Genomic DNA, 27539 nt, shown 5'->3' with positions numbered 1-27539 from the left:
AACTGTAATTATAGCACAATGTGTTTTTGTCCAATAATTCCATACGTAAGCTTCCAGAGTCTGGTTTATTTTGGTATTACTGTTCAACCATATGGAAGAAGGTCGAAAGGTCGTTTGGGAATTACTTTACGACGGTAACCTTTTTTTTAATCATGCACTTGACAAATATAATTGGTCATTGTGAGCGGTCGTGATGTCATTTTCAGTCGACAGAAGTGACAAAATGGCCGCCCCCGCAGATGGCTAAAAACAAGTGCATTTTGCTGCTTAATTTGTATTCCACAAACGCAACATTAATCAGAATGCCATGTTTCAGCTAATGGGCCTGCTGGGAACGTATTCTTGAAAAAAACGTTTAGGTTGACTTCCACTTTAAGGTCTGAGGTTCAGTGTTCGAATCTCAGCTAGGGCCGCCTTCAAGTATGGAGTTTGCTTGAGAGAACAAAATGAGACAACGTTGCAAGTGGTATGCACATGTCCAGTAAGTGCTGGCTGTTTTTATTGAGAGCGTTAAATATCTCAATCCGGTCGGCCTGGAAAGCGGAATAGCGTCGGTCTTCCTCCAGTCGGAGACGCAACCAGTTGCCAGTTTCTCCCTTTTAAAAACACATAAGACGCGGTGTTCATACATGGTTGAAATGCAGCTCCTCCTTGTGGACGTGATCAATACGAGCTCATCGTGATGTTCTTGTGGTGATGCAAATGCAACAAAAGTCTGGGGGTTTTTTTTTTTTTTTTCCCTGCAGGCGGAAAGAGCGAAGGGAGGGACTTCACTCCTCCGCCGCGTCCCTCTTGCTGGTCTCCTGTCCTTCAAAGATGGGATACTTGGTCTCCACTTCCGCCCAGGTCAGAGTACCGTTGGCCAAATCCCGAATAATCACGGGCAGCTCGCTCACCTGAGGAGAGCATTTTTTTATTTTATTTTTTTTAAGTACATGCCTACATAATGAGGACTGTATCCCCACCTACTGCATTGCAGATGTAGTGCAGTTAGAAAAAAAAAAAGCATCAACTAGTCTGGAATGGATGTACCGTACCTCGGCTCGGATCTGCCTCATGGAGTCTCGGTCCCTCAGGGTGGCGGTGTGCGGCGTCTTGTTGACGGTGTCGAAGTCGATGGTGATGCCGAACGCCACGCCGATTTCGTCCGTCCGGGCATAGCGCCTCCCGATGGACCCCGCGGAGTCGTCCACCTTGTGGGAAACGCCGTTTCTGGTCATGGCCTCGGCTGAGAGGAGAGGAAAGGCGTGAGCGCGGATGGCGGAGGGATTTCTTCACTTCAGATCAGTGTTCCTACAGCTTAAGGCAAGTTCAGTTCAAGACTTTTAAAATTATATTTGATGTTCCCAATGTTGGGACATTGGGAACAGCAAATATAATTCAAAAGGTGTCCAAAACTGGTTCTGCGGTCGTGATTTTGCGATGTTAGCATGAATGCCAATTAAGGCCTTGTTTTTAGATTGAATGCCTTTTAAGTCTTACACTTCTCCAAAAATGGGAAAAAATGTATTTTGAAAAGCAATACTTACAGAGCTCTTTGACGAAGGGAACAAATTCCTGGTTTTGACTCAGAGGCAGAACAGAGCACTTGTACGGAGCGACTGTTGCTGGGAAGCTGAAGAACTGGAGGTCGGGGGCGGGGGGAAAGACAAGCGGTTGTTTGGGTAAAAAATGAGCCCGTTGATTCATTTAACAACCAAAAGTCAAACAAATATATTAACTATAGGTGCCATTTTAAAGTTGACTGACTCATACTATACGTGAGTATTTCATAATTTACATAATCTATTAAGCAGGAAGATGAGTGAATTGAAAAATAATCATAAACATGTTTTGACAAACCAATTGACGGAGGAAAAAATTTAATTTAAAAAAAATGAATGTACCATAAATGAATGGCCGTACTTACCGTCCTTTGCTCGTCGCCCTCCCGGACGTGGAAGGTGTGCTCAAAGATGGTGTACATGATCCTGCCAATCCCGAACGACGGCTCAATGACGTTGGGAACCACTTCCTCCACTGCGGAAAACAAGACGCGTGAAGCGCGCTCACTTCCGCGGGGGCCACTTGAGGTATGATCTCACCGTGCAGCGTCTTCTGGAATCGCTTGACGGCCACCATGTCTTTGGTCAGTTTGAACGTCTTTCCCTCCACCTCGATGGTGAACTCTCTGCGCGGTTCAAAACGAACTCCCCGAGTTGAAAGACAGACAACCTCGACGTTTGGTTTTTCTTGCGCTTTTCCAACTCACCCGGTCTCGTTGAGGAGCTGCTCCTTTTCGGCGATGCGGCATTCGTCGCACGTGGCCAGGTACTCCATGGCCATCTTGGCGTCCTTCTTGTACGCCTTGCCGATGACTCCTTTGTTGGGCTCAAACTGGACGACGTTCACGACTTTGTGCGGCGACGTTAAGGAGCCTCTCCAAGGACGCGCGGTGCGGGAGAACACACGCAACGGCGTTTTTGAAGGATATGGGTTCTTTGAGCGGCTTCTCGGCCACCAGCGGCACCTTGGTGGCTTGGGCGTGGCATTTCAGGTCGAAGCAGGAGCGGTCGGCGCACCCCACGATCTCGATCCAACCCTGCGCGGGGCAAAGGCCGCGATAAGCGCGCGCGGAATCGCGAGAGGGGCCGCGTGAAGGTGTCGGGACGTACGTAGGAGGTTTTGGTTTCGGCGTCCCAGCAGTCGCAGGCGTAATGGGCCATCTCGTTGTCCATGTGCTGGCGGAAGCGAAGCTTATCTTTGGCTATTCCCACTTTAGTGAGATAGAGGTAGATCCTACCGATGAAATACCCCAGGACGGAGTTATTGATCACACCCTATGAGACAAGAAAGAGGAATAAAAGTGACATGTTCTGTTCTGCGGAACAGATTTGGAAAATATCAGAAAACGTATATACACAAAAATAATAGTGTCTCAAAGACAAAATCCCCATCTCATATAAAAGTATTGCATTGGCGCCATTGTGTGGCTCCAACTATGGTGAGGTGATGTTAAAATTAAGTCAGTAAATCATAAATCAGATTACAACAATAATGCGAACAAATCTGCAGTTTTAATCCCTTCATTTTTTTTTTATGTACCAACACGACAGTATCCCAGTGGATGACAGCAGCTGATTTTCTTTCCCAGGTTGAAGAAAATCCCAATTATGAGTCTAGCGGCACTAGTGGAACAAATGTCGAAACAGCCAATGTAGTAAACGTTTCAATCTGTCCTACCTGCTCCACAGCATCCCCGAGCCTCATGATGTGTGCAGACTGGCCGCTGGTCTGAGCCTTGGAGGAGTACAACAGGATGTCCAGGTCGGCCACGTTGGAGAATTTGGGGTGGACTTTCTCGCTGGGGTCCACAAAGTGCTCGATCTCAGCCATGGTAAACTCTCTGTCGGGGGAGGTGCAAACATGAATACGTATAGCAGAGGATTTAATCAAAAAGGTATGTTTTCCCATTCTGGGATAAAAAGGATAAAATAGCCTTCCAGTACCTACGGCGAAAAATACAGATCCCCTCACCTGACGCGGATGAGGCCGGAGCGAGGCGAGATCTCATTCCTGAAGGAGTTTCCAATCTGAGCAGCAGCGAAGGGCAGTTTTCCCTGGTTGAACTCCAAAAGTCGCTTGAAGTTGAGGAAGATTCCCTGAGCGGTTTCAGGCCTCAGATAGCTACAGATCAAGACAATCATTAGACGATGTTAACACTGACCACCTGTTGGCTTTTTTTTTTTCTGTACCCTGGCATGTTCCCTCCTGGTCCGATTGAGGTCTGGAACATGAGGTTGAAGGAGATGGGCGGCGTGAGGTCATTTCCTGTGGTGGGGGACTTGACGTTGTACTTTGCGAAAAGGTCGGTCAGCTCTTGCTGGGTGTAGTTGTCCATCTGTTGAATATAACGTTAATCGTCTCATCCAAAGTAGATCCAATTCGGTAAGGTTCCGGTCGAACCTGCGTGATGACGTCCTCCATCTCGGCCTTCTTCTCTGCGGTACATTTCTTGTCAGCCATCATCTTCTGGAGATGAGCTACAGAAAAAAAAAAAGAATCACTGAATGCAGTTCTACCAACGTGGTAAGTACACACTATTAAATGACCATTTAGAGGTTAAAAATGTTTCTTTCAAAGAGGATATTGAATTTGGTAATTTCATTAGCCTGTCTATATATATATAATGCTCATAATTAAAAATAAATAAATAAATAAATGCTGAGTGTACCCCCAGTTAGGCTTACCTTTAAGGAGATGGTCCGCCCTGAAGCACTCGCCATTCTTGACATCTTTCACCATGTAGTCAGCAAACTTGTCAACATGTCCTGATGTCCTGTTGACACAAAAAAAAAAAAAATGGTTAATGTGTCTCCAGGTGCTGTCACTTTGAAAGCATGTATCTGCAACCGGGCTATGGAAGTCTGCGATAATGACAGCTCCCATGCATAAAATCGCAGAGTCAATGTGCGCCTGTCAAAAATAACCCACAGTCCAGCACTTTGGAGCTGACTTTAGGAACCACCAGGCGGCAAAACCCACAAGGAGAATGTACGGGAGTATCGTTTTGGCTCACTTGAGGACGGGCTCGGGGGTGAGCATGGTGCAGTCGATCTCCAGGATCTGCTCCTCCTGGATGAAGTGCTGCCTCCACGCCTGGAGGATATTGTTCTTCAAGGCACAGCCCACCGGCCCAAAGTCGTACAGGCCACTCACACCTGAGGAGAATTAACATGCGGTCAATGATGTCTGTCAATGTACATCAACCACCGCCCCCCCCCAAAATAACACAACCGCCCATTTATCTTACCGCCATAGATGGCAAAGGCCTGGTCATAGAAAAAACGCCTCTTCAGGGTGTCTTCCATCTTGCTTCTGTCCACAATGTCATCTTTGGGTTGCAACGCCAACTCCTGCAGTCAGTTTGATCAATTAATCCTGGGCAAGATCCCAGAGGGTGTTCAATTGTCATACCTTGGCCTCCAAATTCCGCTTCCTTGCTTTAAGTTCAGCCACCGCTTTGGTAACGTCCACATCGGGAGCGCCGTCTTGCTTCATTTGGCGGACAAGATCCCCCTGAAAAACAAGACAGGGGGCAGCTGTTAAGTTGGGTGACTTTTATACTCATTCTTGCACGTCAACAGATCATTTCTTGTCGGCCACCAGAGCAAGGTTGAAATTGAGAGATGACAGAGCCTTTTCTCCTGCAGCACCCACATTCTGCAAGGAGAGCCTAAACCCCACTCTCCAAGTGTTTAAAAAACATTTGTTTTCCTTGGCGTTCTCAGACCTTGTATGACAGCTGGCAGTTTGTTTTTGTTTTGTGATTCTACTTCCTTTTTGTAAACAAGGTGTTTATCCCTTCTTTTATTGTGTTTAAACTATGCGACACGTTACTTATTTCATGATATAAAGCACTTTAAATGAGTTCCATATTAGCACTGGGTTCTTTCAACTTGCTAAACAGAGAAACCGAAACTTTAGTACCGCAAACACGAATTAAGAAAAAAAAGTGTGCATGTTTTGATGCTGCAAAAAATAGTTACACTCCCAATTAAAAAAGACCAATGCAAGTTAGGGACTACTTCAAAACAAGCTATTTTGAAAGAATAAAATAAAATGACTTCCCCATTCTTTGGACCACACCCCGTTTAAAAAGCCTCAGCAGTGGCTGCGGCTGAAACGTGGCAAAAGGGCGCAGACAGGACTGCTAGCCAGCGTTAGCATCGAGTTCGTTGGCAAAGCCCCATTCATTGACTGCGCTATGCTGTACTTATTGATGCTAAACGTAGCGTCACTATAGATATACTTTATTGCACGTATAAACGAACGTCTTACCTGTTCCTTGACCGCAAGCCTCAAAGGGGCGAGGATTTGCTCCATGTCACCGTCCATGGTTATTCGTCCTTCTTCCAGCCGCTGCTGCTGCCACAGGCTCTTATTCTTGTTCCTCTTGGAAAGGCGGGCCGACGTGGAAAAGGGCCGGTTCCGGAGGCGATCTAACCGAACAGACCGGACCTGCAGCACCGAGCAGAGGGAAGGAATGTCGGGGGTGGTCCTCAGCAGTGCCGATGCAGCAGCCCCGCGGAGAAGAACAAGCATGGACAGCCAGTAATGCGAGAAGACAAGAATGATGAAATCGCTACGATGTCAAGTAAATGTCCTTTGCATACAACGCCCGCACTTTCGTCTCACTAAAAAAAGAGGGGAGGAAAAAAAATCAAGCAGAAACGCGCGTCCGCAGATTCGTCACAAATAAACAGACATACATTATCTGAACCGCTTATGTTTAAAAAAATGAAAATAAGAATATAGAAATTCACACTCTTTTCTGTTACTCAACATCCGTTACCATACGTGTTTTCCAAAACGTGTTTTTTTCTATTTTCTTGGGAGAATTCGTTGGCTGTTGTTTGAATATTGTCCACCAGATGTCACTACAGTTGCATGCTAGGCGCAACGAATTGACAGCCTTGATTTTGAATAATAATGAAGTTCAGATTTTCCTTAGACAACCACAATTATGCCATTCTTGATATTCAATGAAATAAAAAACACAAATTCAAAAATATTTTAATCATAATTTACAAAAAATTCATATCAACCAGCCAGCAAATGGATTAACTTTTAAATGGAATTGTGTTCTTGCATTTAACTTTTGCGTTAAAAGGCCACAGCAGAGGTTTTGCACTGAATTACACTCATGTTCATAAAACATTCAGGGCATCTGTGAGCATGCCATTGGTGCTTAAAGATAAAGAGCCTGATCATCTATGTCTTATCATAGCAAATATCACAACCGTATGTATTTTAATAATTCATCAATGGAGACGTAAGTAAGCGGCTCCAGGCAGGGCGGCTCAGTTAGCGCAGAAAAATAAAGTGAGAGGCCAACAGGCTGGTAACGCAATGACTCAGAAGCGAAACTTTTATCTTACTTACTAAAGATGATTACCACTCACGTGTTAAGAACACAAAATAAATTCATCCAACAAAAGTGAAAAGAATCATAGAGTCCCTTAGTTTGTTTGGTATGAGCTACCTGGACTTCAAATTGGATGCTTGGGTTGGAGTCAGTTGTCCTGGTCATATTTAAAAGTGACCCAGACGTACAATTGCACCATGTACGATGTTACGCATTAATGGTGTATGGCAGCAACAGCGTCCTCCATTAAACGCTCAGGTGGGGTCAGTCAGGGTGGGCCTGAGTGCCATAAAAGTGACAGACAGGGAAGGTGAACTTGGATGTTGTCCCTGCTGGCAAAGGACCAGGGAAGCACTTTGGACTTGTTCTCCCCCCCCCAAATGAGCCTGCGTGAATAATGTTTGTTGATCAGCGTGGAGGTTTGACTCTCATTGCTGGAGGATGAGACAAGATGCTCTGTCATAGAAGAAGAAAGCACAAGTTGTGCTTCAAATGTTGTAGCTGAAGTATGTATTTACAGGGTTTTTTTTGTAATGGCACTCATTGACAGATGTGCAGTGATATTTGTAATTTCACATTTTGTTTCATTTTATTATAATTGTATCTTTTATTTTTGTATTTTTCATGTTATATTTAGGTTTCCAGAGAACAATATGCAGTGATTTTTGTAATTTAATGTGTATTTATTTATTATTATTTTAGGTGGCATCCAATGACAGATTTGCAATGATTTGTTGGTGTTTTAAAATGTATTTTATGTATTATTTAGAAAAAAAAATAATCCGGGCTTTTTATATCAATTCCTCTGAGGTTTTGCATTAGTATGGGCTTAAATGGCCCACTAGCCGCAGGTTGCCCACCACTGTCATAGTGGGTGGGTGTTTCCTGGGAGGTGTGTCTTTACACCGTGGCTGTCGACACGGTCGCTCTATCACAGTGTGCGTGGAAGGAGCACGGGAGTAGCGCACTCGTGACCGACTCTTAATTTTTTTTTCTCTCCCCCATGTAGTCCCCCCAACCCACTCAACTATCGCCATGTCCCCCGCTTGTTTGAACGTGTCATGATGCAGCGGCCGGAGCGCAAAGCCTCCTGGGAAGTGTAGTCGACTGGCTTGAACAAGTCATGTTTGCCGAGGAATAACACGGTGCAGCCCCCCGAAGGCGCACCACATCTCGCTTTTTCCATGGACAACACGTCCATCATAACACAGGTTGCAAATCCCAAAGAGGAAGAAAACATTTCTGCGAGTCAAGACAAAGGTAAGACGTACATTTTTGTTTTATTATGACGCGCTTCCATACCCCCCCCTCCCCGCGTCACCGTGTATAAAATATTGCACGGTGCAGAGGACACCGAATACTGCAATAACAAATGATCGGCGGCTACACCTCCGTTGTTGACATGAAGCCTCCTGTTACATTTATTATTTAACAAAAATACGCTTGATTTTAACGATTTCTGCCATGTTTTCTCGTGTGATTGCACATTGCTGCTTCCTTTGCAACAGGGGGCGGGTACTTTCTGCCCTTGTTTATGTCGCTTACTGACAAAACATTGCTGGATTTACCCCGAGAATGGACCAAAATAAAACAAGTAGACGCACAAATACATCTTATCGACCAAAGTGCTTAGCTTCTATGCTTACGTTTTTTTTGTTGGTTTTATTTATTTATTTATTTATTTATTTATTTATTTATTTATTTATTGGGGGGTAAACTGCAAAATAAATAATATCCTACTTTTGGACTGTTTATTATACAGCGTTTAATAAAATTGTTTTTACATTAAATTCAAAATAATATATGCACCCCTCCAATTTCTATAGCGCTTGTCCTCATTAGAGTCGAGGTTGAGCTGCAGCCTGTCCTAGCCGACTTTGGACTGAACAACATTTCACACTTCGATTCACACCTATGTACAATTTAGAATCTTTAAAAGATACATATTTTTGAAACTAGACTAGCCACAAACATTTGCTGCGATTTGCTGGATTAAAAAAAATCAGGCACTAGGTATGGTGGCAGCACACTTCACAACAGAAGCAGACAGTGAAAAATTACTTTAAATAATAGGCCGAATGATTCCTTCTAGCTCTTTATTGCCACTCCCTGCTGAAGTTTTCTTGAACCCTAAACACAAAACAAAGAGAAGTATACAACAGTGCGCAGTTAGCCAATGCACATTAACATTGACCTATGAATCTAGCATCGATGTCACAATAATTATAAACTTTTAAACAATTTGATTACACGCACGACACAAGCAGTAGCAACACATGCAGGCAGAGCATAAATTATGCAAAGTATATATTCTTTATCCTCTGCAGCTCAGTTTGAAACAGTCTTTTTGTTTTTCATCATAAAATCTATATGAAGTTTTTCAATACCACCCCCTGGTAGCCAAAGCACACTCACAAGAAAATACAACTTAATTTATAAAACTCATTTCGCCACAGCTGCAGCTAAATGAAGGATAAATAAACAAACATTTTCACAACATGGACCTATTTGGCTCAACCCTAAGTTTGGTGAACCCCGGAGCAGCGGATTAGTAAAGGGAAAACACTGTTTCCTGCTGTTATTTTTGCACTACAGTTCACCATGTGTCAGTGACAAATCCCCGAGTGAGTTTTTTTTGGGGAGATTTTCGGTTTTCATTAACTTTGTCGCTAATCTGCTCAGTGCAGTCGACTGAGAGTTAAAGCAGACATTTCCCGGCTGTTGATTTTTTTTTTTTTTTTTTTCCTTGGCGTAAGTGCAAAGCCAGGCTTGATATGTCGGCCCTTGCGATTGGAACACTTGCGTGGATCCCTTCTTCAGTTACAGTTGATAGAGGTAATTGCCTCATCATGTTGTGTATGCTGTATTATCTTAATTTCAGTGGCAGCAAATTGAAAACTCTCCAATTGCCCTCACGCCCCCCAAAGTGATTGGTTATTGAGTAATCGTAATATTATTAAAAAAAATATGAAATTATCGATATTTTGTTCCGAAATCGAACCCATTGGGTTTCCAGTGAGGGTCTTCTGCATACAGGTCACATGTCATACCCCGTCCTGTGTGGGAGAAAAGGTCACCCTGCGGCAGTCACCCTCCACTGAGCTCCAAGTGAATCACTCTCATGACTCAGCAAATTCTCAGTTGGCAACATTAAATAGACTTAATAATACAGAATTTCAATGTCTGCATCAACATGACCTTTTTTCCCCCGCCCTGCCTTTGTTAGCATTTGTGCAAGAAATATTTAAGCGAGGGGCAAAGGAAGAACCCATTGAATTCTTGTGCTGGCTGGTGGCCCAAAATAAATGTTTGGATGTTGTTGTTATACATAATTCCCTGCAAATAATACATGCTAATGAAAACTGCAAAGCATATGCAGAATGTATTGTATAGTAAAAGCACAATTTGCACAGGATGTGCAATGTACCCTGAGTCACCATCAAGACTAAGAAGGAAATAAAGTGCTCACTTAGAAATGTCTTTATTTGGCGTTCTACTACAAAAGTGACTCAAAACTTTTGAATAATAGGGCTTTATATATAACAACTTGCAAATCCTATTGTCGAAATGGCCTATTATCAGTGTCCCCTGCCCCAAATTTAGATTTTTTTTTTTTTTGGTAAATCAAAACATTTTCTCAGTTTTTGAGATAAATAAAAAATCAACTGCTTTTACTGGACTGAAATGAAATATATTTAAAACCTACTGTAGCCCTCTATTTTTGACACTACATACAGTGAAAATACATGCACTTAATATTTCACAGCAGGCTATTTCCAGAGTCCTATCAGTTTCATTCTGACCGCGGACGTAGTAGTATAAGACATTAAGGGGCGAGTTTTATTAGACGTTTGGTCAGGTGGAGATTCTATCTTCTTGCATTATGGATGACGTGAAATGAAGCAAGCCTGTGAATGATAATGCGCTTGGTTACACTCGACAGAATATAACAACCTAGAGTCAAGCCGAGGCCACGTTTTGCGACGGACAAAATTATATATGGTGGGTATTAAAAGTCTACACGCCCCTTTTCAAATGTGCTTTCTAGCAGAAGCCTGAAGATATGTGCTGTCCATCTTGCTGTCATTTTTTTTGTTATAAATCACAAAAACCTGCCATTTGAACTGGGTCGTGTAGACTTTTTTTTTTTATCCACTGTATCATAGCCTTAAGCAGATGTTGAATTTTCTTCACAACTTTTTCTTTGGCATCCTGTTCTGAATGATGCTACGGCGTGCAATAAGCGGACCCTCGCACCGGCTTCAAAGGCCTTCTTCTCGTCGAGAGGCTTTTGCTGTGATAGCTCCGCACGCGCGGATAGCTTTGAGTGGATGAGCCAATTACTCCGATCAGATTAGCCTTTTAGCTCCCCAAACCTGTCGGCTTGACATTGTGATGATGACAGACCATAATAATGTGGTCACGAGTGCAGCAAGCAGAAGTGGTCTCTTGCGGGTTTTCTGCTTTGGGGATTTGTGGCACACAAATGTGTGTAAATAAAGTGATGATTTGAGAATTTTCAATTTTCTGTTTCACTTAGCAAACTGAAATTTGGTAAGCATGCTCAAAAAGACTGAAAGTCTGCCATTTTGTTTTAAAGTTGCCATTTTATTGTCACTTTGGTTGGTAAGCCCAAGCTTGATTCCGAGCAACCCCTGGAATGTTTTGAAAAATTCACCCCCCTGTAGCTAGTTTCAATTAGCAGCATGAAATTTGGTAGGGTTGCCCATCATGAGTAGATCCACAAAAAAGTCTCAATTCATGCTCGAAAAAACGAAGGCAGTCTGCCATTTTGGTTCCAAGTGGCCATTTTTATGCATCCTTCAAAGCCAATCTGCTGTAAATTGCAATCAAAATTGAATCACGTACGCTAACTGGGCATATGAGTGACGCTAAACTGTAATTAATTTGAGTTTCCATCATGAGAGGCGTGGCAATGAGGTTTGATGACAGGATTAATTTAGGGCGCTGTTGATTTGAAATGCTCGCTGGATTTAAGATAGCACATAGGTCAAATCTGCATCGTCTTTTGGCTTTTCAATCAATCCTCACATTCAGGGGAGCAGAGCACCCTATTGATTTCAAACGATATCTGATTCCAAATGGCCATGGTACCTGTGATAGATAAAAAGGTCACAGCAGCACATGGAGGTTTAAAAAAAAAAAAAGCGCTATTGATTTTAAAGCTTATCTGACTAAGTGAGATGCATGTTTTTTTTTTTTTTTTCCTTTTGCGTTTCTGGATGCAAATAGTCAAATGGTTTTCATCATGTGTACTATCCACCAGGCAGTATAGCCCCCGCCCCCTCCCAACAGATGCAAAGTCATCTCTGAGGGCGTCTCAAGGCTGCAAATGAACCTTCAGCCTTTAAGAGAAATTCAACGCGCTTGGTTGGGCCTGAGCAGCGAGCAGTTTATTCATGAATTTTCTTGGCGTCTTTTTTTTTTTTTTTTTTTAATGTGTAGGTTACCCCTAAAAATGCCAGGTGTAAATAATGAGGTGTCACGTCGGCGAGGAAATGATTCCAGGATCCACTGAAGGGAGGCTAAAAAAATGAGAATGGTTCAGTGTGAGAGAGGTTAGTATTTAGTATGGAAGGCGGCTGCATGTCAGTCCAAAGCTTCCCCCCCCACTAACGTCAATATTCCGATGCAGCACTCCGCTTGACAGCCGGCGGAATAGCGGCGCCCCTTATTCCAGATTTATGAGTATATTCCAGAGGAGAACATTATCTGCGCCTCAGTGGGGAGCGTGAAAAAAAAAAAGAAAATGTTTTTTTTTTTTTCTAGTGGCGTACCAACTAGCTGATTGTGAAGAAGTCAACGTGTGTGTCTTGTCAGCTGCGTGACTGATGAGCTTGTTAAGCGACAGTGCGGGATTGCTTTCCGCCGCTGGGAATTGTTGCTATTTATATCTTTTTACATGAAATTGAGTTCCACGATCTGGAAGGAAGAATCTTGTTTGTTGTTGTAACCACGTTGCCCATAAACCCTCACTGGTGTTGCGTGGCTTTCCTCTTTTGGCCTAGTCTGTCTCTGAGAATTATTCATGAGGCGCAGCACTTAATCAATAAACGAATCAATCAAAGGTTGGTCCAGCCCACAGTTAAAACAGTTCAAAGATGTTTTAATACCAAAATGGGGTAATAACTAAAAATATAAAAATTCGACGCACAACACTCCAAAATAACAGCATGAACATAAAATGAAGCGCAGGTGTTTTATTTTTCCAGTTTGCAGCCTTTCGATTTGAAAATCGTGTTCTACTGCATTGTGATTTGAATTCAATTAATTGCTCAGTCCTACTCTTACGTAACAGCGAGTATGAAGTGCAGAACGGCTCGCTCACAGACACATTCAGGAATAATAAGATAACCAAAGATTTACTTGTTGGATTTCACACTTGATGGATGGGCCGGCACAACAGAGGCACAACTATTTGTATCCGAGCCATAAAAAGAACATTTGTCACATGATGTTCCCCGTAAGTCGTAATCTTAGCAAGACCATTTTACGCCTCCGGCTTTGTTTCCGGGAAGGCCCTTTTCAATAGCTGTTCTGCTTTTGTTGATTTGGTTTGAGTTACATTGAAAACACTTTTTTTTTTTTTTTTTTTTTTTTTAAAACAAGAACAGTCTTCTTTCCATTTTGAATATTAATGGCCTTTTGCTTCAAAGGCAAAACTACCTCAATGAAGTGAAGTGTATGTTTTCCTGGAAGTTGTGCAGAGGGGAGGAAAAAGGATTTGGAAGGTGGTTTCCTTGATCTCTTTTTATGTATTTGCTCTTTGGAGTGTGTTTGATCGGGAAGTTTGATGTTGCTGAAACGTCTCGCAGATGGGAATCATTTCAAAATATCCTTCTCAGGTCTTTGAAGAAACTGTATCGCCGGATTCCGAGCACATTCCAGTCATCAGTCAATGAAGTAAAAAAAAAAACATAACCTCACCTCAGCTCAGCACAACTTTGTTTGTATCGCAGATGTAACAAAGTGTTGCACACAAAACAAAAAAAGACTAATAGAAATAATAATGCTGCATAAATAATAAATCTATTCTTAACCGTCTCGCTAGTGCAAAAATAAGTTAACCGCACACAGTCTTCCATCTTGCCGTCAGTTAGGAAAACAGCAGAGTGGATGTCAGGCGCCGTGGGTGGGGAGGAACTTCACAGTCTGGTTGCGTAACTCCGGCAGCACAGTCTCATCGCGCTCATTATTTCTTCCCTGAGCTCTCAGTGTTCTAATCCCCCCCCACAACCCTCCACCCCGCCCCCACTTGTCATCCCCTTCATATCGGGCGCTCAAGAAGCAGCTGCAGCACCAAGCCCCCCCCCACGCCCCCTCCCATCGTAAAGCCGCAACGCAAAACACGCAGCCGCCTGAATTGTGATACATGTGCGGTGAAACTCTTCCTCTGATATGTCTAAGTATGTATTATACTGCCCCCAGGTGGCCAATGTGCACACAACAGAAGGAACAGCACAATGTCTGTTGAATTGAATAAAAAACTCTTTAATTCTATGATGTTATATTTACACACTTATTTTTGTGTTAAAACCCATCACACCACTTGACTTGTCCCAGCTGTGAGCGCGCCTGTGCGTATTGTGATGATGCACAGATGCTCTTTGATGTAAATACTGCTCCTGAAGCCAATCTGGTTACGCAATTAGCATCAGTGGGAGAGGAAATCCATTAAAAAAAAAAAAAAAGTGAAGCAGCCAGTGCAAGAAAGACTTTTATCTTGTTTGCCTCTTTTTATGACTTCATTCTTTTGATTCGTTTTCTCTTCTATTAAACTACATTATGTTTGTAGCGATTGTTTTTTAGCCGTGTGAAAGCAGTCTTCTCAAAGTAAATAAAGTGCTTACTTATCTTAGTTTTTTTTTATCCCCTTTATTATCATTATAAATTTCATCACCCACACCTTTAGTGTCTTCTTTCTACTAATTACATAATGTTAGCAAAAATTCACACTGACTTTTTTTGAAAATGTAAACTACAGGATTACGATTATTATCTCTGAAAACGGTGGCCACTGCCTGAGGTCGTTTGGCATATACGGACTGATGTTGTGCATCAAATACAGCGTTGGAATCCCTGCGGCGCCGCTGCTGTTTTACTTTGCTGTTTGTTAAGTACACAACACACACAGCCGTGCCATTTCAAACCGACCCTGTTTTTTCCATTTGAATTATTAAAGCGGCGGCTCTAACTATTAGCACCACGCACCCTCCGGGTACTGACCTCTTTACCTGCATGGCCGCTCAACCACGGCTGCCAGGCGGAAAAATAGATTTGCTCATTTTTTGGGGGGGAATAACTGAGGATTTGAGGGCAAAAACAAAACAAAACATGAAGCTTAAGTAGAAGAGTAAATTCAACCTATTTTTTAAAAGTATATGGTGTACATGTACTGTTAAAATATGTTTTCTAAATTTATGGATTTGAATTGTTTTTTTATTAATAGTCACGTCCTCTCTCACCAATACATTTCATGTCTTGCCATCAGTATATCCTAATCGTTCTTCCGTGGATTATCTTGTTGTCAGAATGGGTAGGCCTACATAGAAATAGAAAGATGTAAAATTCAATCTACTCTATAATTAACTCGATTTAATGTGCTAAACATAAACAAGTCATGTCTTGTGCTTTTTAAAGCGACTGTAAACAAGGCCACCTGAGCCAGACATAAGCCTTGGATCATATTCTGCTCTCCCTCTCGGAAGCCTGGCGTCATTCCAGGCTTCGGGTCACGGGGGTGATTATCTCTTCCTGTCAGGAATGCTGAGAATTTCCTGCTTTTTTTTTTTTTTTTTTTTTTTTCGGCCTTGTCGGTGGTTTGCTCCGATCACGTGACGCCAAACCCGGGCTGCGATTGGCCGCTTGATTTTGTATTTTTTTTCCCCCCGCCGTCGTCGACATTAGGTAACAGGGCCCTCGAAGGGAGTGTTTGCTGCGCTCGTTCGAGTGTGTTCACGGGAGCGCACACACACAGAGGCTGTAGTGTGCACCTGCTCTGAGGAGGCTTTGAAATTGACTTCATAGGCATTAGTCGAAGTAATGTTTTAGTTTTGAGCTGTTTACAGGAACATAAGGAGGCTCAGTAATGTTTGTGTGCAAAAGGCAGAAAGGTTAAACGAGGAGAAGGAGGAGCTAACCACAGGAACTCTTTCCGCCCGCCTATTTTGGAGCCCTCGTCCGCCCACCCCTCCTAGCGGGAAATATGCAAGTCGCAAAAAGGGAGACGACAGAATAACTTGAGGCCATCCGAGGGGGAAGCCGGATTCAAATGCCCTGAGCGGGTTAAGTCACACCCCTTGGAAATGTAAAGTGGCCAATCGTAGCGCAGCGCTTTCTTGGCGGGGTTGATATATTTTGGATCTTATGTTTTTATTTGGAAAAAAAAAAAAATGAAACCCAGGCGGCAGTCCGCATAGCTAGTTTGATGACTGACCATAAAACATTGCATTGATTTAAAAAAATAAATAAATAAAAAATTATGTAAAAATGTATTTTTTTTTCATGTTTTAAAAAAAATCTGATTAATTATTGGAGTAATGTAGAAATCAAAAATCAAGCGATAAATAAAGATTGAAAATTATTTTTAAAGTATTAATATGAACTCATTGAGAGGCTGACTCTGGATAAAAAGCTTTGCAAAGTTGTTTTGATGAAAAAAATACTTGAGGCATTATTAACATGGTTTGTTATGTTATTTTTATGCCGCGCTGGTTCCGATATCGTGGCCGCTGTATATTTAGTCGCTTCGTGGGAAGGATCCGAATTGAGCTGTAGACTTCAAAGATGCCGAGAACAAAGACGGCGGACTGCCCACGTCCTGTCGGATGCAGTCAGAGCGTCAATCTGAAGGCGGCTTCGGCACGCACGGCCAACTGGACCGCGTGTGTCACATGCTTGGTTGAGCACGTTAACTAAGAGGGCGCGGGCAAAACGGATGAGTCTACTCTGAGGTGCAGTCGTGTTGATTCCAGTAGAGTTGTCAAAACTCAACAACATTAAATTTTATTACACCGGATTCAACTTTAATATCGTTATGCGTCACTAGCACAAGGCAATAAAATGTGTGTATTTTTTTTTTTTTAACTACACTCTGTTGCTCCTGCTCAGGCTAAGCAACAACAATATTGCTACATCACCATTTTCGTGCCAAGCAACTTTGTTGACATGAGTTGAGATGCTTCATTTAGATAAAAGTCGTACTTTGGCACCATCTAGTGGCATTATGGTGCCAAGGTACTATGTTGAAGTAAGTTGAGGAGCTTCATTAAGACAAAAGTAGTCATTTGGCACCATCTTGTGGCATCATTTTGCCAAGAAGCTGCATTTAGAAAACAGTAGTAATTTGGCACTAGTGAGTTGAGGAGCTTTGTTAAGACAAAAGTCATGGTCTTGGACCATCTTGTGATATCTTGGTGCCAAGGAACTATGTCAAAGTGAGTTGAGAGCTTCATCAAGACAAAAGTAGTAATTTGGTGCCGTCTTGTGCTGAGGAATTATGTTGAAGTAATTGCTTCATTTAGACAAAAGTGGTGCTTTGATGCTATCTTGAAGCATTTATAGGCAATTAGGTACGCTTAGAGGTGGGTGGCACAGGGACCAAGCCCTGCTGCCAAATAATAGACCCCCCCAACGAAATGGCTCTGTAATGACATATCTGTGCCTCAAGATGATAGCAAAGCACTGAAAACGGAGAGGATCAGAAAACATCCATGCATTGTGTATGTGGCTGCTCCTGGAGATTTTGGATTTTGTGGGTGGAGAACCATAAAGAAAATGTGCTATTAAAATTAGCTAGTTGCCTCCAACATTGCAGGTAAAATACATGCTCTGTAGGGTTCAAGTCTGATGATTGATTTAGCCACACCTCCATTTCATTGCTCCCGTTTGTCTCCCAGTCTCCCAGTCCAACAGCAGCCTCAAGAAGCACCGTAGTCGGAGCATTTTCAGCCCCTTCTTCTGCTGCTTTCGCAACTACAATGACTACCGCGTGGAGCCGCCGCCCGCCAACAACAAGTCGCACGCCCTGCCGCCGCCGCCGCCTCCCGAGGAGAACGGCGCTCCTCCCAAGGTGAGAAGCGTTTGTCTCACGACATGATCTCTCCGCTCGACACTTACTGTTGCCAGGAGCTTGTTGATGTGTTTTTTTAAGTCTTCCCGCCGCAAATGTTTCCAGCTGCTTCAAACTCGCTGAACCCAGGGGTTGTTTACCATTCTCGGTTTGCAAGAACAGGCACTCCCGCTGCCCGTGTAACTTTCCGTGCTGTCCCAAAGTGCCCCCTCACTTTCAGTTTCTAGACGGCCCAGCACGTCACATACGCTACACACAAACATTTAGGGATATTCGGCTTTCGGGGAGAATTTCAGGATGAACTGAAATTGCACTACAATTTTTACAGGTGAACTGAATTTGACTTAAGTGTTTAAAGGGGGAAATCAACCCAAACATTTCTTTTTTCAAGAATATGTTCCCAGCAGGCCCACCAATTGAAATATGGCATTCTGATTGATAATGCGTTTGCGGAATATGAGTTAAGCAGCAAAATCTACCCCTTTTTAGCCATCTCAGGGGGCGGCCATTTTGTCATTTCTGTCGACTGAAAATGACATCATAACTGCTTAGGGCTCAGGTAGCGACCAATCACGACTCAGCCTCAGAAAACAGGTCAGCTGTGATTGGTCCTTACGATGTCATTTTCAGTCGACTGAAGTGACAAAATGGCCGCCCCCAGACATAGCTAAAAACGAGTGGATTAACTCTTATTTCACAAACGCAATATTTATCAGAATGCCTTTTTCAACTTGTGGGCTTGCGTAGAACATATTCTTGAAAAAATTATGTTTGGGTTGACTTTCTTTTTAGGTCCTTGCGAGTGTTCTCATTTTGTTTTTGACTGCTCTTCCCTTTCAATAAATGACTGAAAGTGCAACAGCAGTACCATTTTTGTTCTCTTCACTATATCTGCTCCGAAAAATACAAATGACCGAGTGACAGACTTAGGATGGCCTCGACGCCCCCTTTGAGCCACAGTTTGACCAGTGTAGCGTGGACGTGCGAAGCCAAAGTTGCAAGTAGCTGGCGCAAAAAGCCCCTTAAAATGCTCAAAACATAGCGAAAAATAACCTGACCATCCCTCCTGGTGTTTACGCGAAACACATCTCGCGTCCAGGCGAGGAATGCGCCGGCCTCGAACCTCGCTTTCCCAAAAGTGGAGTTTGTGCCCCTCCCGCATGTTTGTCCAAGTCCAATCCAGCTGTATTTGTCATTTGCAGGAACGCTGGTTGTTTTTTATTGACATGCACCCCGCTCCCTTTCCCTCTCTGTGCATTTGTTGATTACAATATTGATGTTCTTGCAGTTATTTATTTATTTATTTATTTGTTTTTTTGCTCACCGCTCTCCTCTCCTTCCTTCTGTGTTTACCTCCTCCAGTGTGACCAGGTGCAGGCTGACCACATCCCCAGTGTATGTACTATTATTACTATTACTACTATTATTATTATTGTGTTATCCCATCTCGCTTCAGGCTGCATGTTTACAGCCATCCATTCTGATCAATCGTCTGCTCTCAGGAGACCGGCCAATCTTTCTTTGTTTGGTTGCCATTAAACTTTAGGCGAGGGTGTGGTGTGAGGAAAACAATAGAATTGAATGAGCCTTTATTAGTCCCGCAGCGGGGAAATTCCAGTTTGATAGCAGCAGCATGCAAGAAGAATAACATCAGATAATAAAATATGCAAAAATATCAATATGCATATTCAACGCCGCAGAATGAGAGCAGCAGTTATACGGCGACTTAATATAAATAAAAGTTATATATGTAAAAATGAAGCAAGAATTGTTTGAGAGTACGGTAGTAGTGTTCTTTATTACACAATACTTATTACTGACCTTTTTTAAAAAAAAATTTTTATCTTGCACTCATCAAATACTCCATACATTAAAAAAAACTAAGACTAATAAAAACAAAACTAAAATGAAACATTTTTGAAAAATAAAAACTAAAAGAAAATAACAAACCTGCTCTAAAAAATAATTAGATATAACTGTAGTAAAAAAAAAAAAAAAAAGTACGGAGCAGTTGAAAATAAGATAAACAGCAGTATTTGGAATGACAACTGTATACCTGAATAAATATCATACATACAAAAAAAAACAGCAATGTTAGTTAGTGGAATTGTATGTGACAGTGATAAATGGATCATCAATACTCTAATGTAGTTTGGGAACAAAACAGCAGATGTCAAACGCTGTTGTAAAACAGGACGCTTTGGCCTTGGCGGAGGTCTGCACTCTAACTCGGTGCCATTGTAGTTATTATATGATCATATATATTGATTTTCCTTTGAGCCCGACTACTGTCTGGCCTCGCGTTGCATCAACAAATGGATCTTCTTCGAAGACTTGATTAAATGAGATCGTCCGTCTCTTACACTACAATCAATTGCCGATACGTTGCGTTAAAAGCCGGTGTCATTTTTTCCCTTTAAATCACATGGCAAAATTATTTTCCCACTCCCATGTGTCAATCGCATTCATCCCGGTAAACGCAATACCATCCAGTGTCATTATTGTGAAACGGAATGGAGCGATTCCCTCCCAATAAAAAAAAATACATCACAGATTCCTATATTGCTTGTATGTGCTTGCGTGCCCCCTGTGGCTGTACCATCTGTCCCGTCATGCTTGTCCGTCAGTCTGCAGCCTGTTTGGCAGCCAACCCGAGTGCTCCTCCTTTTTTTTTTTTTTTCCTTCTTTCCCGCACGGTCCCCGAAGGCATCGCAGTCAGAGTCAACATGAGGTCACTTGAAGTAGCCACTTTTGAAAGTAAAATCACAACAAGCACTCGAAGCTTTGGCGGCTTGATTCTGTAGCCCGCTTGAATACAGTATATTGGCATATTTGATAAAGAAACATTTCATATTTTTCACAGCGTTCATATAATATGTCATCGGAACACATGATGTCACCGGACTAGTTGTAATTTCCAATGAACAAAATGGACAGGAGTCCAGGAGTTGCTTCATGTTCCAATAAATTTACTCTTAATTCGAAAAGAAAAATGTGCTGTTCCTGTCACCACCGTCCAACATGAAATGCTCATGCCACATAGATTAGGTTAACACATTTGTCCACTTTTATGTTCACTCATAAAAGTCAGATAATGGATATATGGATGAAAATTATTATAATTGTACATTTAGAACAGATATAAAATGTGCGATTGATTTGTGATTAGTTGCAAATTAACTATGGAAATCATGTGATTAATTATTATTAAAAAATGTAATTGACCGACAGCCATGTACTGTATATGCACGTATGCATGTGTATGTGTGTGTTTATGTGGTAGGTTGAACGTGGGCATAAAATTGGTTTTAAATTGCATAAAAAGTTGGGATTAAAACATATTAAATTAGACTTGCAGAAACTGTGTTGAGCATTGTTTTCCAAAGTAAAAGCGAATTTCGCATGTGTTGTTTTGAAAGGACACAAATATAATCACTCTGTTTTTGTGGAGTAGTACAGAAATATTATCAGTTGAAATTGCAACGATTTGGACAATTTTCAATTCAACAGTCTTTAAATGGTCAACGGATTATCAAATTAGTTTTTGATTAATTTGATATTTGTTTCACTTCTAATAAGTTCCTCATGAACATACATCTGATTGATTAGATTAACTTTTGACCCATTTTAAGTGCCTCTCTGAAATATCTATTTTCAAATAGATTTTTTGTACTTTTTTTGTCGTTTTGATTTTAAAAAATCAACACTTTTTGTATTTTACCTTTTTGTTAAAGCACCGTAATAGGCAGGATCATGTGCAAGATGCTATAAACTTGGGGGGAAAATAAAAGACCATTCAAAGCAGAAAAAGCTCCTGTGTTCATTAGGACTTTATTGATCGGATTTTTTAAAAATGCATTTTTAACTGCGTTCAAATGAACAGCTTAGACTCATTTCTCTGTGTGGTTTGTCAGTGTGTGACAGTCGTTTCCTCTGATGAAACTGTGTGCATAATTTATGAAAGTGTGTGAATGTGTGTGTGTTGCCTTGACAGCCTCCATCCAAGTTCCTCCTGCCAGAGGTCAGTATAACAGACTATGGCAGGAACTGCGTGGTGATCGACCTGGACGAGACGCTCGTTCACAGCTCCTTCAAGGTATGGACGGTGCCATTTAAGTGCTTTTCATCGAACTTTTGACATATATGTCTTCTATTATTCTTGTTCGCTGTTTTGCTATCGTTATTTTTTACGTTATAACGGCACACTATTATATTTGATGCTGTGTTTTGCTGAAGACAATCCTCTTTAATCCTGCTTTATACGCCGACAGAACACGACGGGTCCACGTTCATTTTACAATGTACATGTTTGGGCATGATCGTTGATAGTTAAGTTTGAAAGAATGTGATTTGTTTCCCGTAAGCACTTTTTTTTTTTTCTTTTTTTTTTTTAGAGTAAAGGACAGAAAAAAATAGACAAGAATAATGTTTGTGATTTTACTCCCATTTCTTATGACGTATATTATAAGACACAAGCGGCGAATACATAAGGCTCATTCTTATAATTCTTCTCTACTCGATGTTGACGTTCTTTCTGCAACGTCTCAGTGGCGGACGGCCGAGAAATATGTCCGCACAGTGTCGCGGGTCCGCCCATTAGTCACAGCCACATGCGAGCAGCTCGAGGTCACGCGCAAACACACATGGGAGCGTCCAGCTGACTGTTTTGCCATACGGATCCGTCAAAAATCACCCAAACAAAACAAAAGGATGCAAGTGACTCACGTTGCAGTTTCTTATTTACACAACCGTGCCCAAAGAAATGCTCGCGTTTCATAAATCAACAGGAAATGCTTTCGGGCCACGCTATAAATCAAAGCCAAAAAGCCCGCGGAACTTCCTGTTGATTGACATCTCGTTGGGAAGGTTTTTAGGTTGGAGCCATTTCAAAGTATGCAAATTAGACTGCTGGACAAAAGCCACAAGTGTACGAGAACGGCAGACAGAAATAGGCATGTTACATAACACACGTATAGAGAGTTATACTGCGTGTTATGCATGAGAATGCAGCTGCTTACACTGGATAAGCTTCAAATATTATGTAAGTGATATTGTTATGCATCAACTTGTCAAATTATCCTGAATTGCAGGCAAAATCAAGGCTAAGAGTCAATGTCTGTAGATTTGATTTTTTAAAGTATTTATTTGTACTTTTCTTATGTTATTGTTTTTTAACGTATTTTTACTTAGAGAATGGCATTAATGAATGTTTATTACTACTTTTTAAATGCACGCTGTATTAATATAAGGCATGACATACCTTAGGACAAATTACGCAAGTGGAGGCAGGAGAGCTATTTTAAGAATATCTCCTCAGATGCAGCGCCCCCTGCTGTCTGGGTTTTAATCTGTAGTGCCTGCAAGTGCTGTGGCTGCATGCAGGAATGTACATGTGGAAATTATGATCATCAGTTGAATTAAATAAATAACTGACTATTTTTTTTATTATTCTTATAATCATTATTTTATATTACATATTTTCCTTTAAAAAAAAAACTGCACCAGATGTACGTACCAGATTCTTTCAATTTCATTTTAATTTTGCTATTAGAATTATTCTAATCAGGGATGCTGATACACAGTATGTGTGGAAAAAAAATGCTCCGATACAAACACACTAATAACACCTTACCAGCAAACATAACTTCTGGGCAGGTGTAGATAAGAACCCCAATTTGGGGTATTGTACTACTGACGAATGGGAATCCGTATTTCGGCCTCATCTTTTTCTCTATTTCCATCAAACCAAGCGATCAGCTCACAGCTCCCCCGTCCATCTCTTCATACTTTGATCCCCTTCTTCGTATGTCCCACCCACGTTCCCGCGCTGCGTCTCCTCCACTTCCTCCGCGGTGTCTCACTGGTGTTTTTTCACCTCGGCGTGCCCCCAACACTGTGCGATTGATTAGATAACTCCATGTCTTCTTGTGTCGTGTGCCCCGCAGCCTATTAGCAATGCCGACTTCATCGTTCCGGTGGAGATTGATGGAACTGTTCATCAGGTAGGCGCTCACATGCACAACAAGTGCGCGCACGACCGTTTTGTTGTTTTGCTGCGATACACAAAGTCGACGTACGCGCGTGGTGAAAAGACAGCGCTGCATTTCTTTGTGTATTCATAGAACTCTTTTATTTAATTTTTTTATTCATAATTGTAGTATTTTGAAATTGTATGATGTTTTGTTAGTCATTTATTTTATATGTATGCTTTTTCATCATTTGTAAGAAAAAACAATTTATTTTTATGATTACATTTTTTATTTGAACTTTTAGTATTTGTATATTTTTATGTTGTCACTATTTTTAATCTAGTCAATTAATACTTTAGATTATTTTATGCTATTTGTGGTTAAAATATATATATATGGTGTTTTATTTTTCATTATTTGCAATTCATTTACATAATTTATTTTTATTTTACTTTATTTTTATTTGTAATTTTATTTCATTTTTATCATGTTTTATTTTAATGTATTTTATTTGTATATTTAATACAGTATATGTTTTCATTGTTTTTCATTCTTAATATAATACATATTTTAATTTGATTATTACTATCATATTATTGCAAATTTTTATTAGTTAATGTGTATTTGAATTTATTTGTAATTTAGCTCATTTAATTTGGTATTTTGTACACAGATTTTTAAATGTTTTTTGTTACTTGCTGTTTTTTAAATAAAATGTTGTTTTAAATATTTTTTTTATGTCTTTATCATGCAGCTTTCAAATTATTATATCTTTTTTTACACTTTTTATTATTTTCCAACATTTTTAAGTCACACATGTTGTCATTATAATACTTTTTTAGATATGTTTTTCAATTGTATTGAATTGTCACGAACTACTGTATTGAAAGGTTGGTCATTTTTCCGGCCGCGCGTGTATAAGGAGCATCCGTTGACGTGTAGCTGCGACCTGGTTCAAGTAATCCAGGATAGGCTTTCTACGTCAAACTCGGCCTTTTCTCGATTACTTGCACTCGGGCGCAGCGGCTATTCCCCGGAGGACAGCTGAAATCTCCAATATTATGAAAGCTCGATCAATATTCCCATTTATGGTATGAAATGTAAAACAGTAAAGGTGTGTTTCAGGTGTACGTGCTGAAGAGGCCTCACGTGGACGAGTTCCTGCAGAGGATGGGGGAGCTGTTTGAATGTGTCCTCTTCACTGCCAGCTTAGCCAAGGTCAGCAGTCCTTGACCTAGCCTCACCAAAAACGTCTGGAAAAATGTTACTTTTTCATATTTCAACTCAAAATGCCCTGTCGATATTCAAATATGAGGAAGGTAATATGTATAATATTAAGGTGTCAAACTAGGGGTAGGGTTTCAAAGTAAGGTTTCCAAAACAAGGATTATGATTTCCAAGTAGGGTTTCAAAGGAGGGTTTGGCTTTCCAAGTAAGGTCACAATTTTTAACTGTTTACAGATTGCCATTAAAACATTCAGGTGTCAGAATGTGTGACCTCAGGTTTTTAGGGTTTCAAACTTGGGTTATGGTTTCAAAGTAGGGTTTCAAACTAGAGCTCGCGTTTAAAACTAGGGTTTCAAACAAGGGTTAGGATTTCAAAATAGGATTTCAAGCAAGAATTGGGGTTCTAAACTAGGGTTATGGTTCCGAATTAGGGTTTCAAACTGGGAATCTAGGGTGATATTTTGGTGGAATTTGAACCCTACTGTATATACTGGCCCATTTGGAAAAAAAAACATTAAAGAAATAAAAATCTAGATTTAAATGCCAATGAAAAAAATACCCAACTAAAATTAATATCACTACCAATCATAAAAATAATACTTTAAAATGTTTTTGGAGGAGTCATTAGCACCATCTGTTGGACAAATAAAATAAAAAGCTAGAAAGCCGATAGTCCAGTTTGAAACTCAAACAAAAAGTGGTGTCATTGCTTAACTTTGTGGTAAATGGCTTGAAAATGGCCCCAAATGTGGTCCGATCTGACTGCGCCGTGTGGCCTTTTCCAGTACGCGGACCCCGTGGCTGACCTCCTGGACCGCTGGGGGGTGTTCCGCGCCCGTCTCTTCAGGGAATCCTGTGTGTTCCACAGAGGAAACTACGTCAAAGACCTCAGCCGGCTGGGCCGAGAGCTCGCCAAGGTCATCATCGTCGACAACTCACCTGCCTCCTACATCTTCCACCCCGAGAACGCCGTGAGTCAATTATAGTAGACGACAACTGATTTTTGAATAGTGACAAATGATATGGATTTTTTTTTTTTAAGCCGATTCCAATATTTGGCAGAATAAAATTCTGATAACCGATTAATAAAAAAAAAATATAACAAAATAACTTGATTTTTATGTTGTAATGCAATCATGTGTAAAATATTTTAAAAAATTGGCGGATTATTGCCGATTATTCAGTCGGACCCTAATAGTGACTGATGTGTAATTTTGGCATGGAGACTGATATCAATCAATCGGGAATTGTTTTCGACTCTAGTGACTGATGACTTGGCTCTGTCAACTAACCACAGGCTTCCTATTTTTTGGGATGGGCGGGGTCTGTCCCTCAGGTGCCGGTGCAATCGTGGTTCGACGACATGGCCGACACGGAGCTCCTGGAGCTGCTCCCCATCTTCGAGGGCCTCAGCAAGGAGGACGACGTTTACAGCCTCTTACAGAGCCTGAGGGACAGGTAGCAGGGTGCCCCCCACCTCCATCCCCCACACCTGGCTGGGGGCCTCCCCCCCTCCCCACCCAAAAGACTCGATGTACATACTCCATGTTTCTAAGAAGAAGAAGAAATACTTCAAACAAGTACTTTTTCTATCCAAATCATATTTTAGTTACCAAAAAACAAAAAGTTGTGTTCCAGAGTGGGTGACTTTTTTTTGTTTGTTTTTTTGTGGTGCAGGACGTTACTTTGTCTTCTCTTTCAGAATGAAGTGCCTTCATTACTGTGCTGGTTTCCTCATGCCGGGTAGGGGGCGCACTTTGTTACTCCAATAACCCGCCCCCCCCCCCAAAAAAAAACATAAGCTAACTGCTAATCTGAATTATTGCCACACCATTTAACAAGAAAATGTGATTTTGTTGGATTCGATTAATGAGGCGTTACTGTTTTGAGTGACTTTGATGAACATCAGCATCCACTGATTCAATGTTGAGAAGGAATATATTGATTAGCCTAGATGATGAAAAATTCTATTTATTGGGGGGGGTTCAGCAAAGCGTCCCGGTGCATATTAATATATTGAAAAAAAACAAAAAAAAACAACTGGAAATGGTACTGTACAACATGATTAAAGCTGCAAGTTTGCACACACTCACTTTGTGTCCTGGTGTGTTGCTGACTTTGAAAAACGAAGCATGCCGCCATTTTTCTTGCAACATTTCCATTCTCAAAGGAGCAGAAAATTACAGTTTTATTTTTGTCAAATATCACATTGTTCATAATTATAGGACTTTACAGCATATTGATATTTTGACTGACTTTCCCATAAAATTACAACTTTCCTTCATCTTTTTATTTTATTCTTGTAAATGTTTCTTTAGTGCCCCTGCAGTAATACAACTTTCTT

The 27539-nt window shown here is 41.2% G+C and overlaps 2 protein-coding genes and 1 non-coding gene across 5 annotated transcripts; 1 reads left to right on the top strand and 2 right to left on the bottom strand.

Annotated features, from left to right (window-relative positions):
- Nucleotides 1-464: 464 nt before the first annotated feature.
- On the bottom strand, nucleotides 465-6156 carry LOC147127372 (glycine--tRNA ligase-like). The gene is made up of 17 exons (XM_086020772.1): nucleotides 5821-6156; nucleotides 4957-5058; nucleotides 4793-4895; nucleotides 4559-4700; nucleotides 4230-4318; nucleotides 3946-4022; nucleotides 3735-3880; nucleotides 3517-3666; nucleotides 3223-3385; nucleotides 2655-2819; nucleotides 2475-2581; nucleotides 2252-2398; nucleotides 2085-2170; nucleotides 1910-2019; nucleotides 1530-1623; nucleotides 1038-1228; nucleotides 465-896 (listed from the first exon to the last, which is right to left on the bottom strand). Exons 1-17 carry the CDS (start codon nucleotides 6082-6084, stop codon nucleotides 771-773), a joined length of 2262 nt encoding a protein of 753 aa, XP_085876898.1. The 5' UTR covers nucleotides 6085-6156; the 3' UTR covers nucleotides 465-770.
- Nucleotides 4378-4512, bottom strand: LOC147127373 (small nucleolar RNA SNORA84). Its single transcript, XR_015084588.1, has one exon. It is a non-coding gene; the product is annotated as a small nucleolar RNA SNORA84 (small nucleolar RNA).
- ctdspla (CTD (carboxy-terminal domain, RNA polymerase II, polypeptide A) small phosphatase-like a) lies at nucleotides 5935-27287 on the top strand. 3 transcript variants are annotated; one of them, XM_086020774.1, is made up of 9 exons: nucleotides 5935-6136; nucleotides 7917-8167; nucleotides 17827-17999; nucleotides 19362-19394; nucleotides 21994-22095; nucleotides 23945-24001; nucleotides 25094-25186; nucleotides 25981-26166; nucleotides 26532-27287. In XM_086020774.1, the coding sequence occupies exons 2-9, from the start codon at nucleotides 8092-8094 to the stop codon at nucleotides 26655-26657; spliced, it is 846 nt and encodes a 281-aa protein (XP_085876900.1). In that variant the 5' UTR covers nucleotides 5935-6136; nucleotides 7917-8091; the 3' UTR covers nucleotides 26658-27287. The 3 variants fall into 3 exon arrangements, with proteins under 3 accessions (XP_085876900.1, XP_085876901.1, XP_085876899.1); XM_086020773.1 differs by lacking the exon at nucleotides 5935-6136 and having other exon boundaries at nucleotides 7768-8167; XM_086020775.1 differs by lacking the exons at nucleotides 5935-6136; nucleotides 19362-19394 and having other exon boundaries at nucleotides 7767-8167.
- The last annotated feature ends 252 nt before the right edge of the window (nucleotides 27288-27539 follow it).

The sequence above is a fragment of the Filicampus tigris genome, chromosome 21 (assembly GCF_054856515.1).
Source record: "Filicampus tigris isolate MCC_2025a chromosome 21, RoL_Ftig_1.0, whole genome shotgun sequence".
Lineage (NCBI taxonomy): Eukaryota > Metazoa > Chordata > Actinopteri > Syngnathiformes > Syngnathidae > Filicampus > Filicampus tigris.
The sequence above is the reverse complement of the archived record's forward strand: the minus strand, read 5'-3'. Positions and strand labels throughout refer to the sequence as shown.

Bases quoted from the DNA above. Each gene is read 5' to 3' on its own strand.
- LOC147127372 (XM_086020772.1), bottom strand. From the start codon at position 6,084: ATGCTTGTTCTTCTCCGCGGGGCTGCTGCATCGGCACTGCTGAGGACC. The intron at 3,386-3,516 runs GTGAGGGGATCT...CTCCCCCGACAG, and splicing joins TCCGGCCTCATCCGCGTCAG to AGAGTTTACCATGGCTGAGA. The intron at 897-1,037 runs GTACGGTACATC...TGCTCTCCTCAG, and splicing joins TGAGGCAGATCCGAGCCGAG to GTGAGCGAGCTGCCCGTGAT.
- ctdspla (XM_086020774.1), top strand. From the start codon at position 8,092: ATGGACAACACGTCCATCATAACACAGGTTGCAAATCCCAAAGAGGAA. The intron at 8,168-17,826 runs GTAAGACGTACA...TTTGTCTCCCAG, and splicing joins TTCTGCGAGTCAAGACAAAG to TCTCCCAGTCCAACAGCAGC. The intron at 26,167-26,531 runs GTGAGTCAATTA...TCTGTCCCTCAG, and splicing joins TCTTCCACCCCGAGAACGCC to GTGCCGGTGCAATCGTGGTT.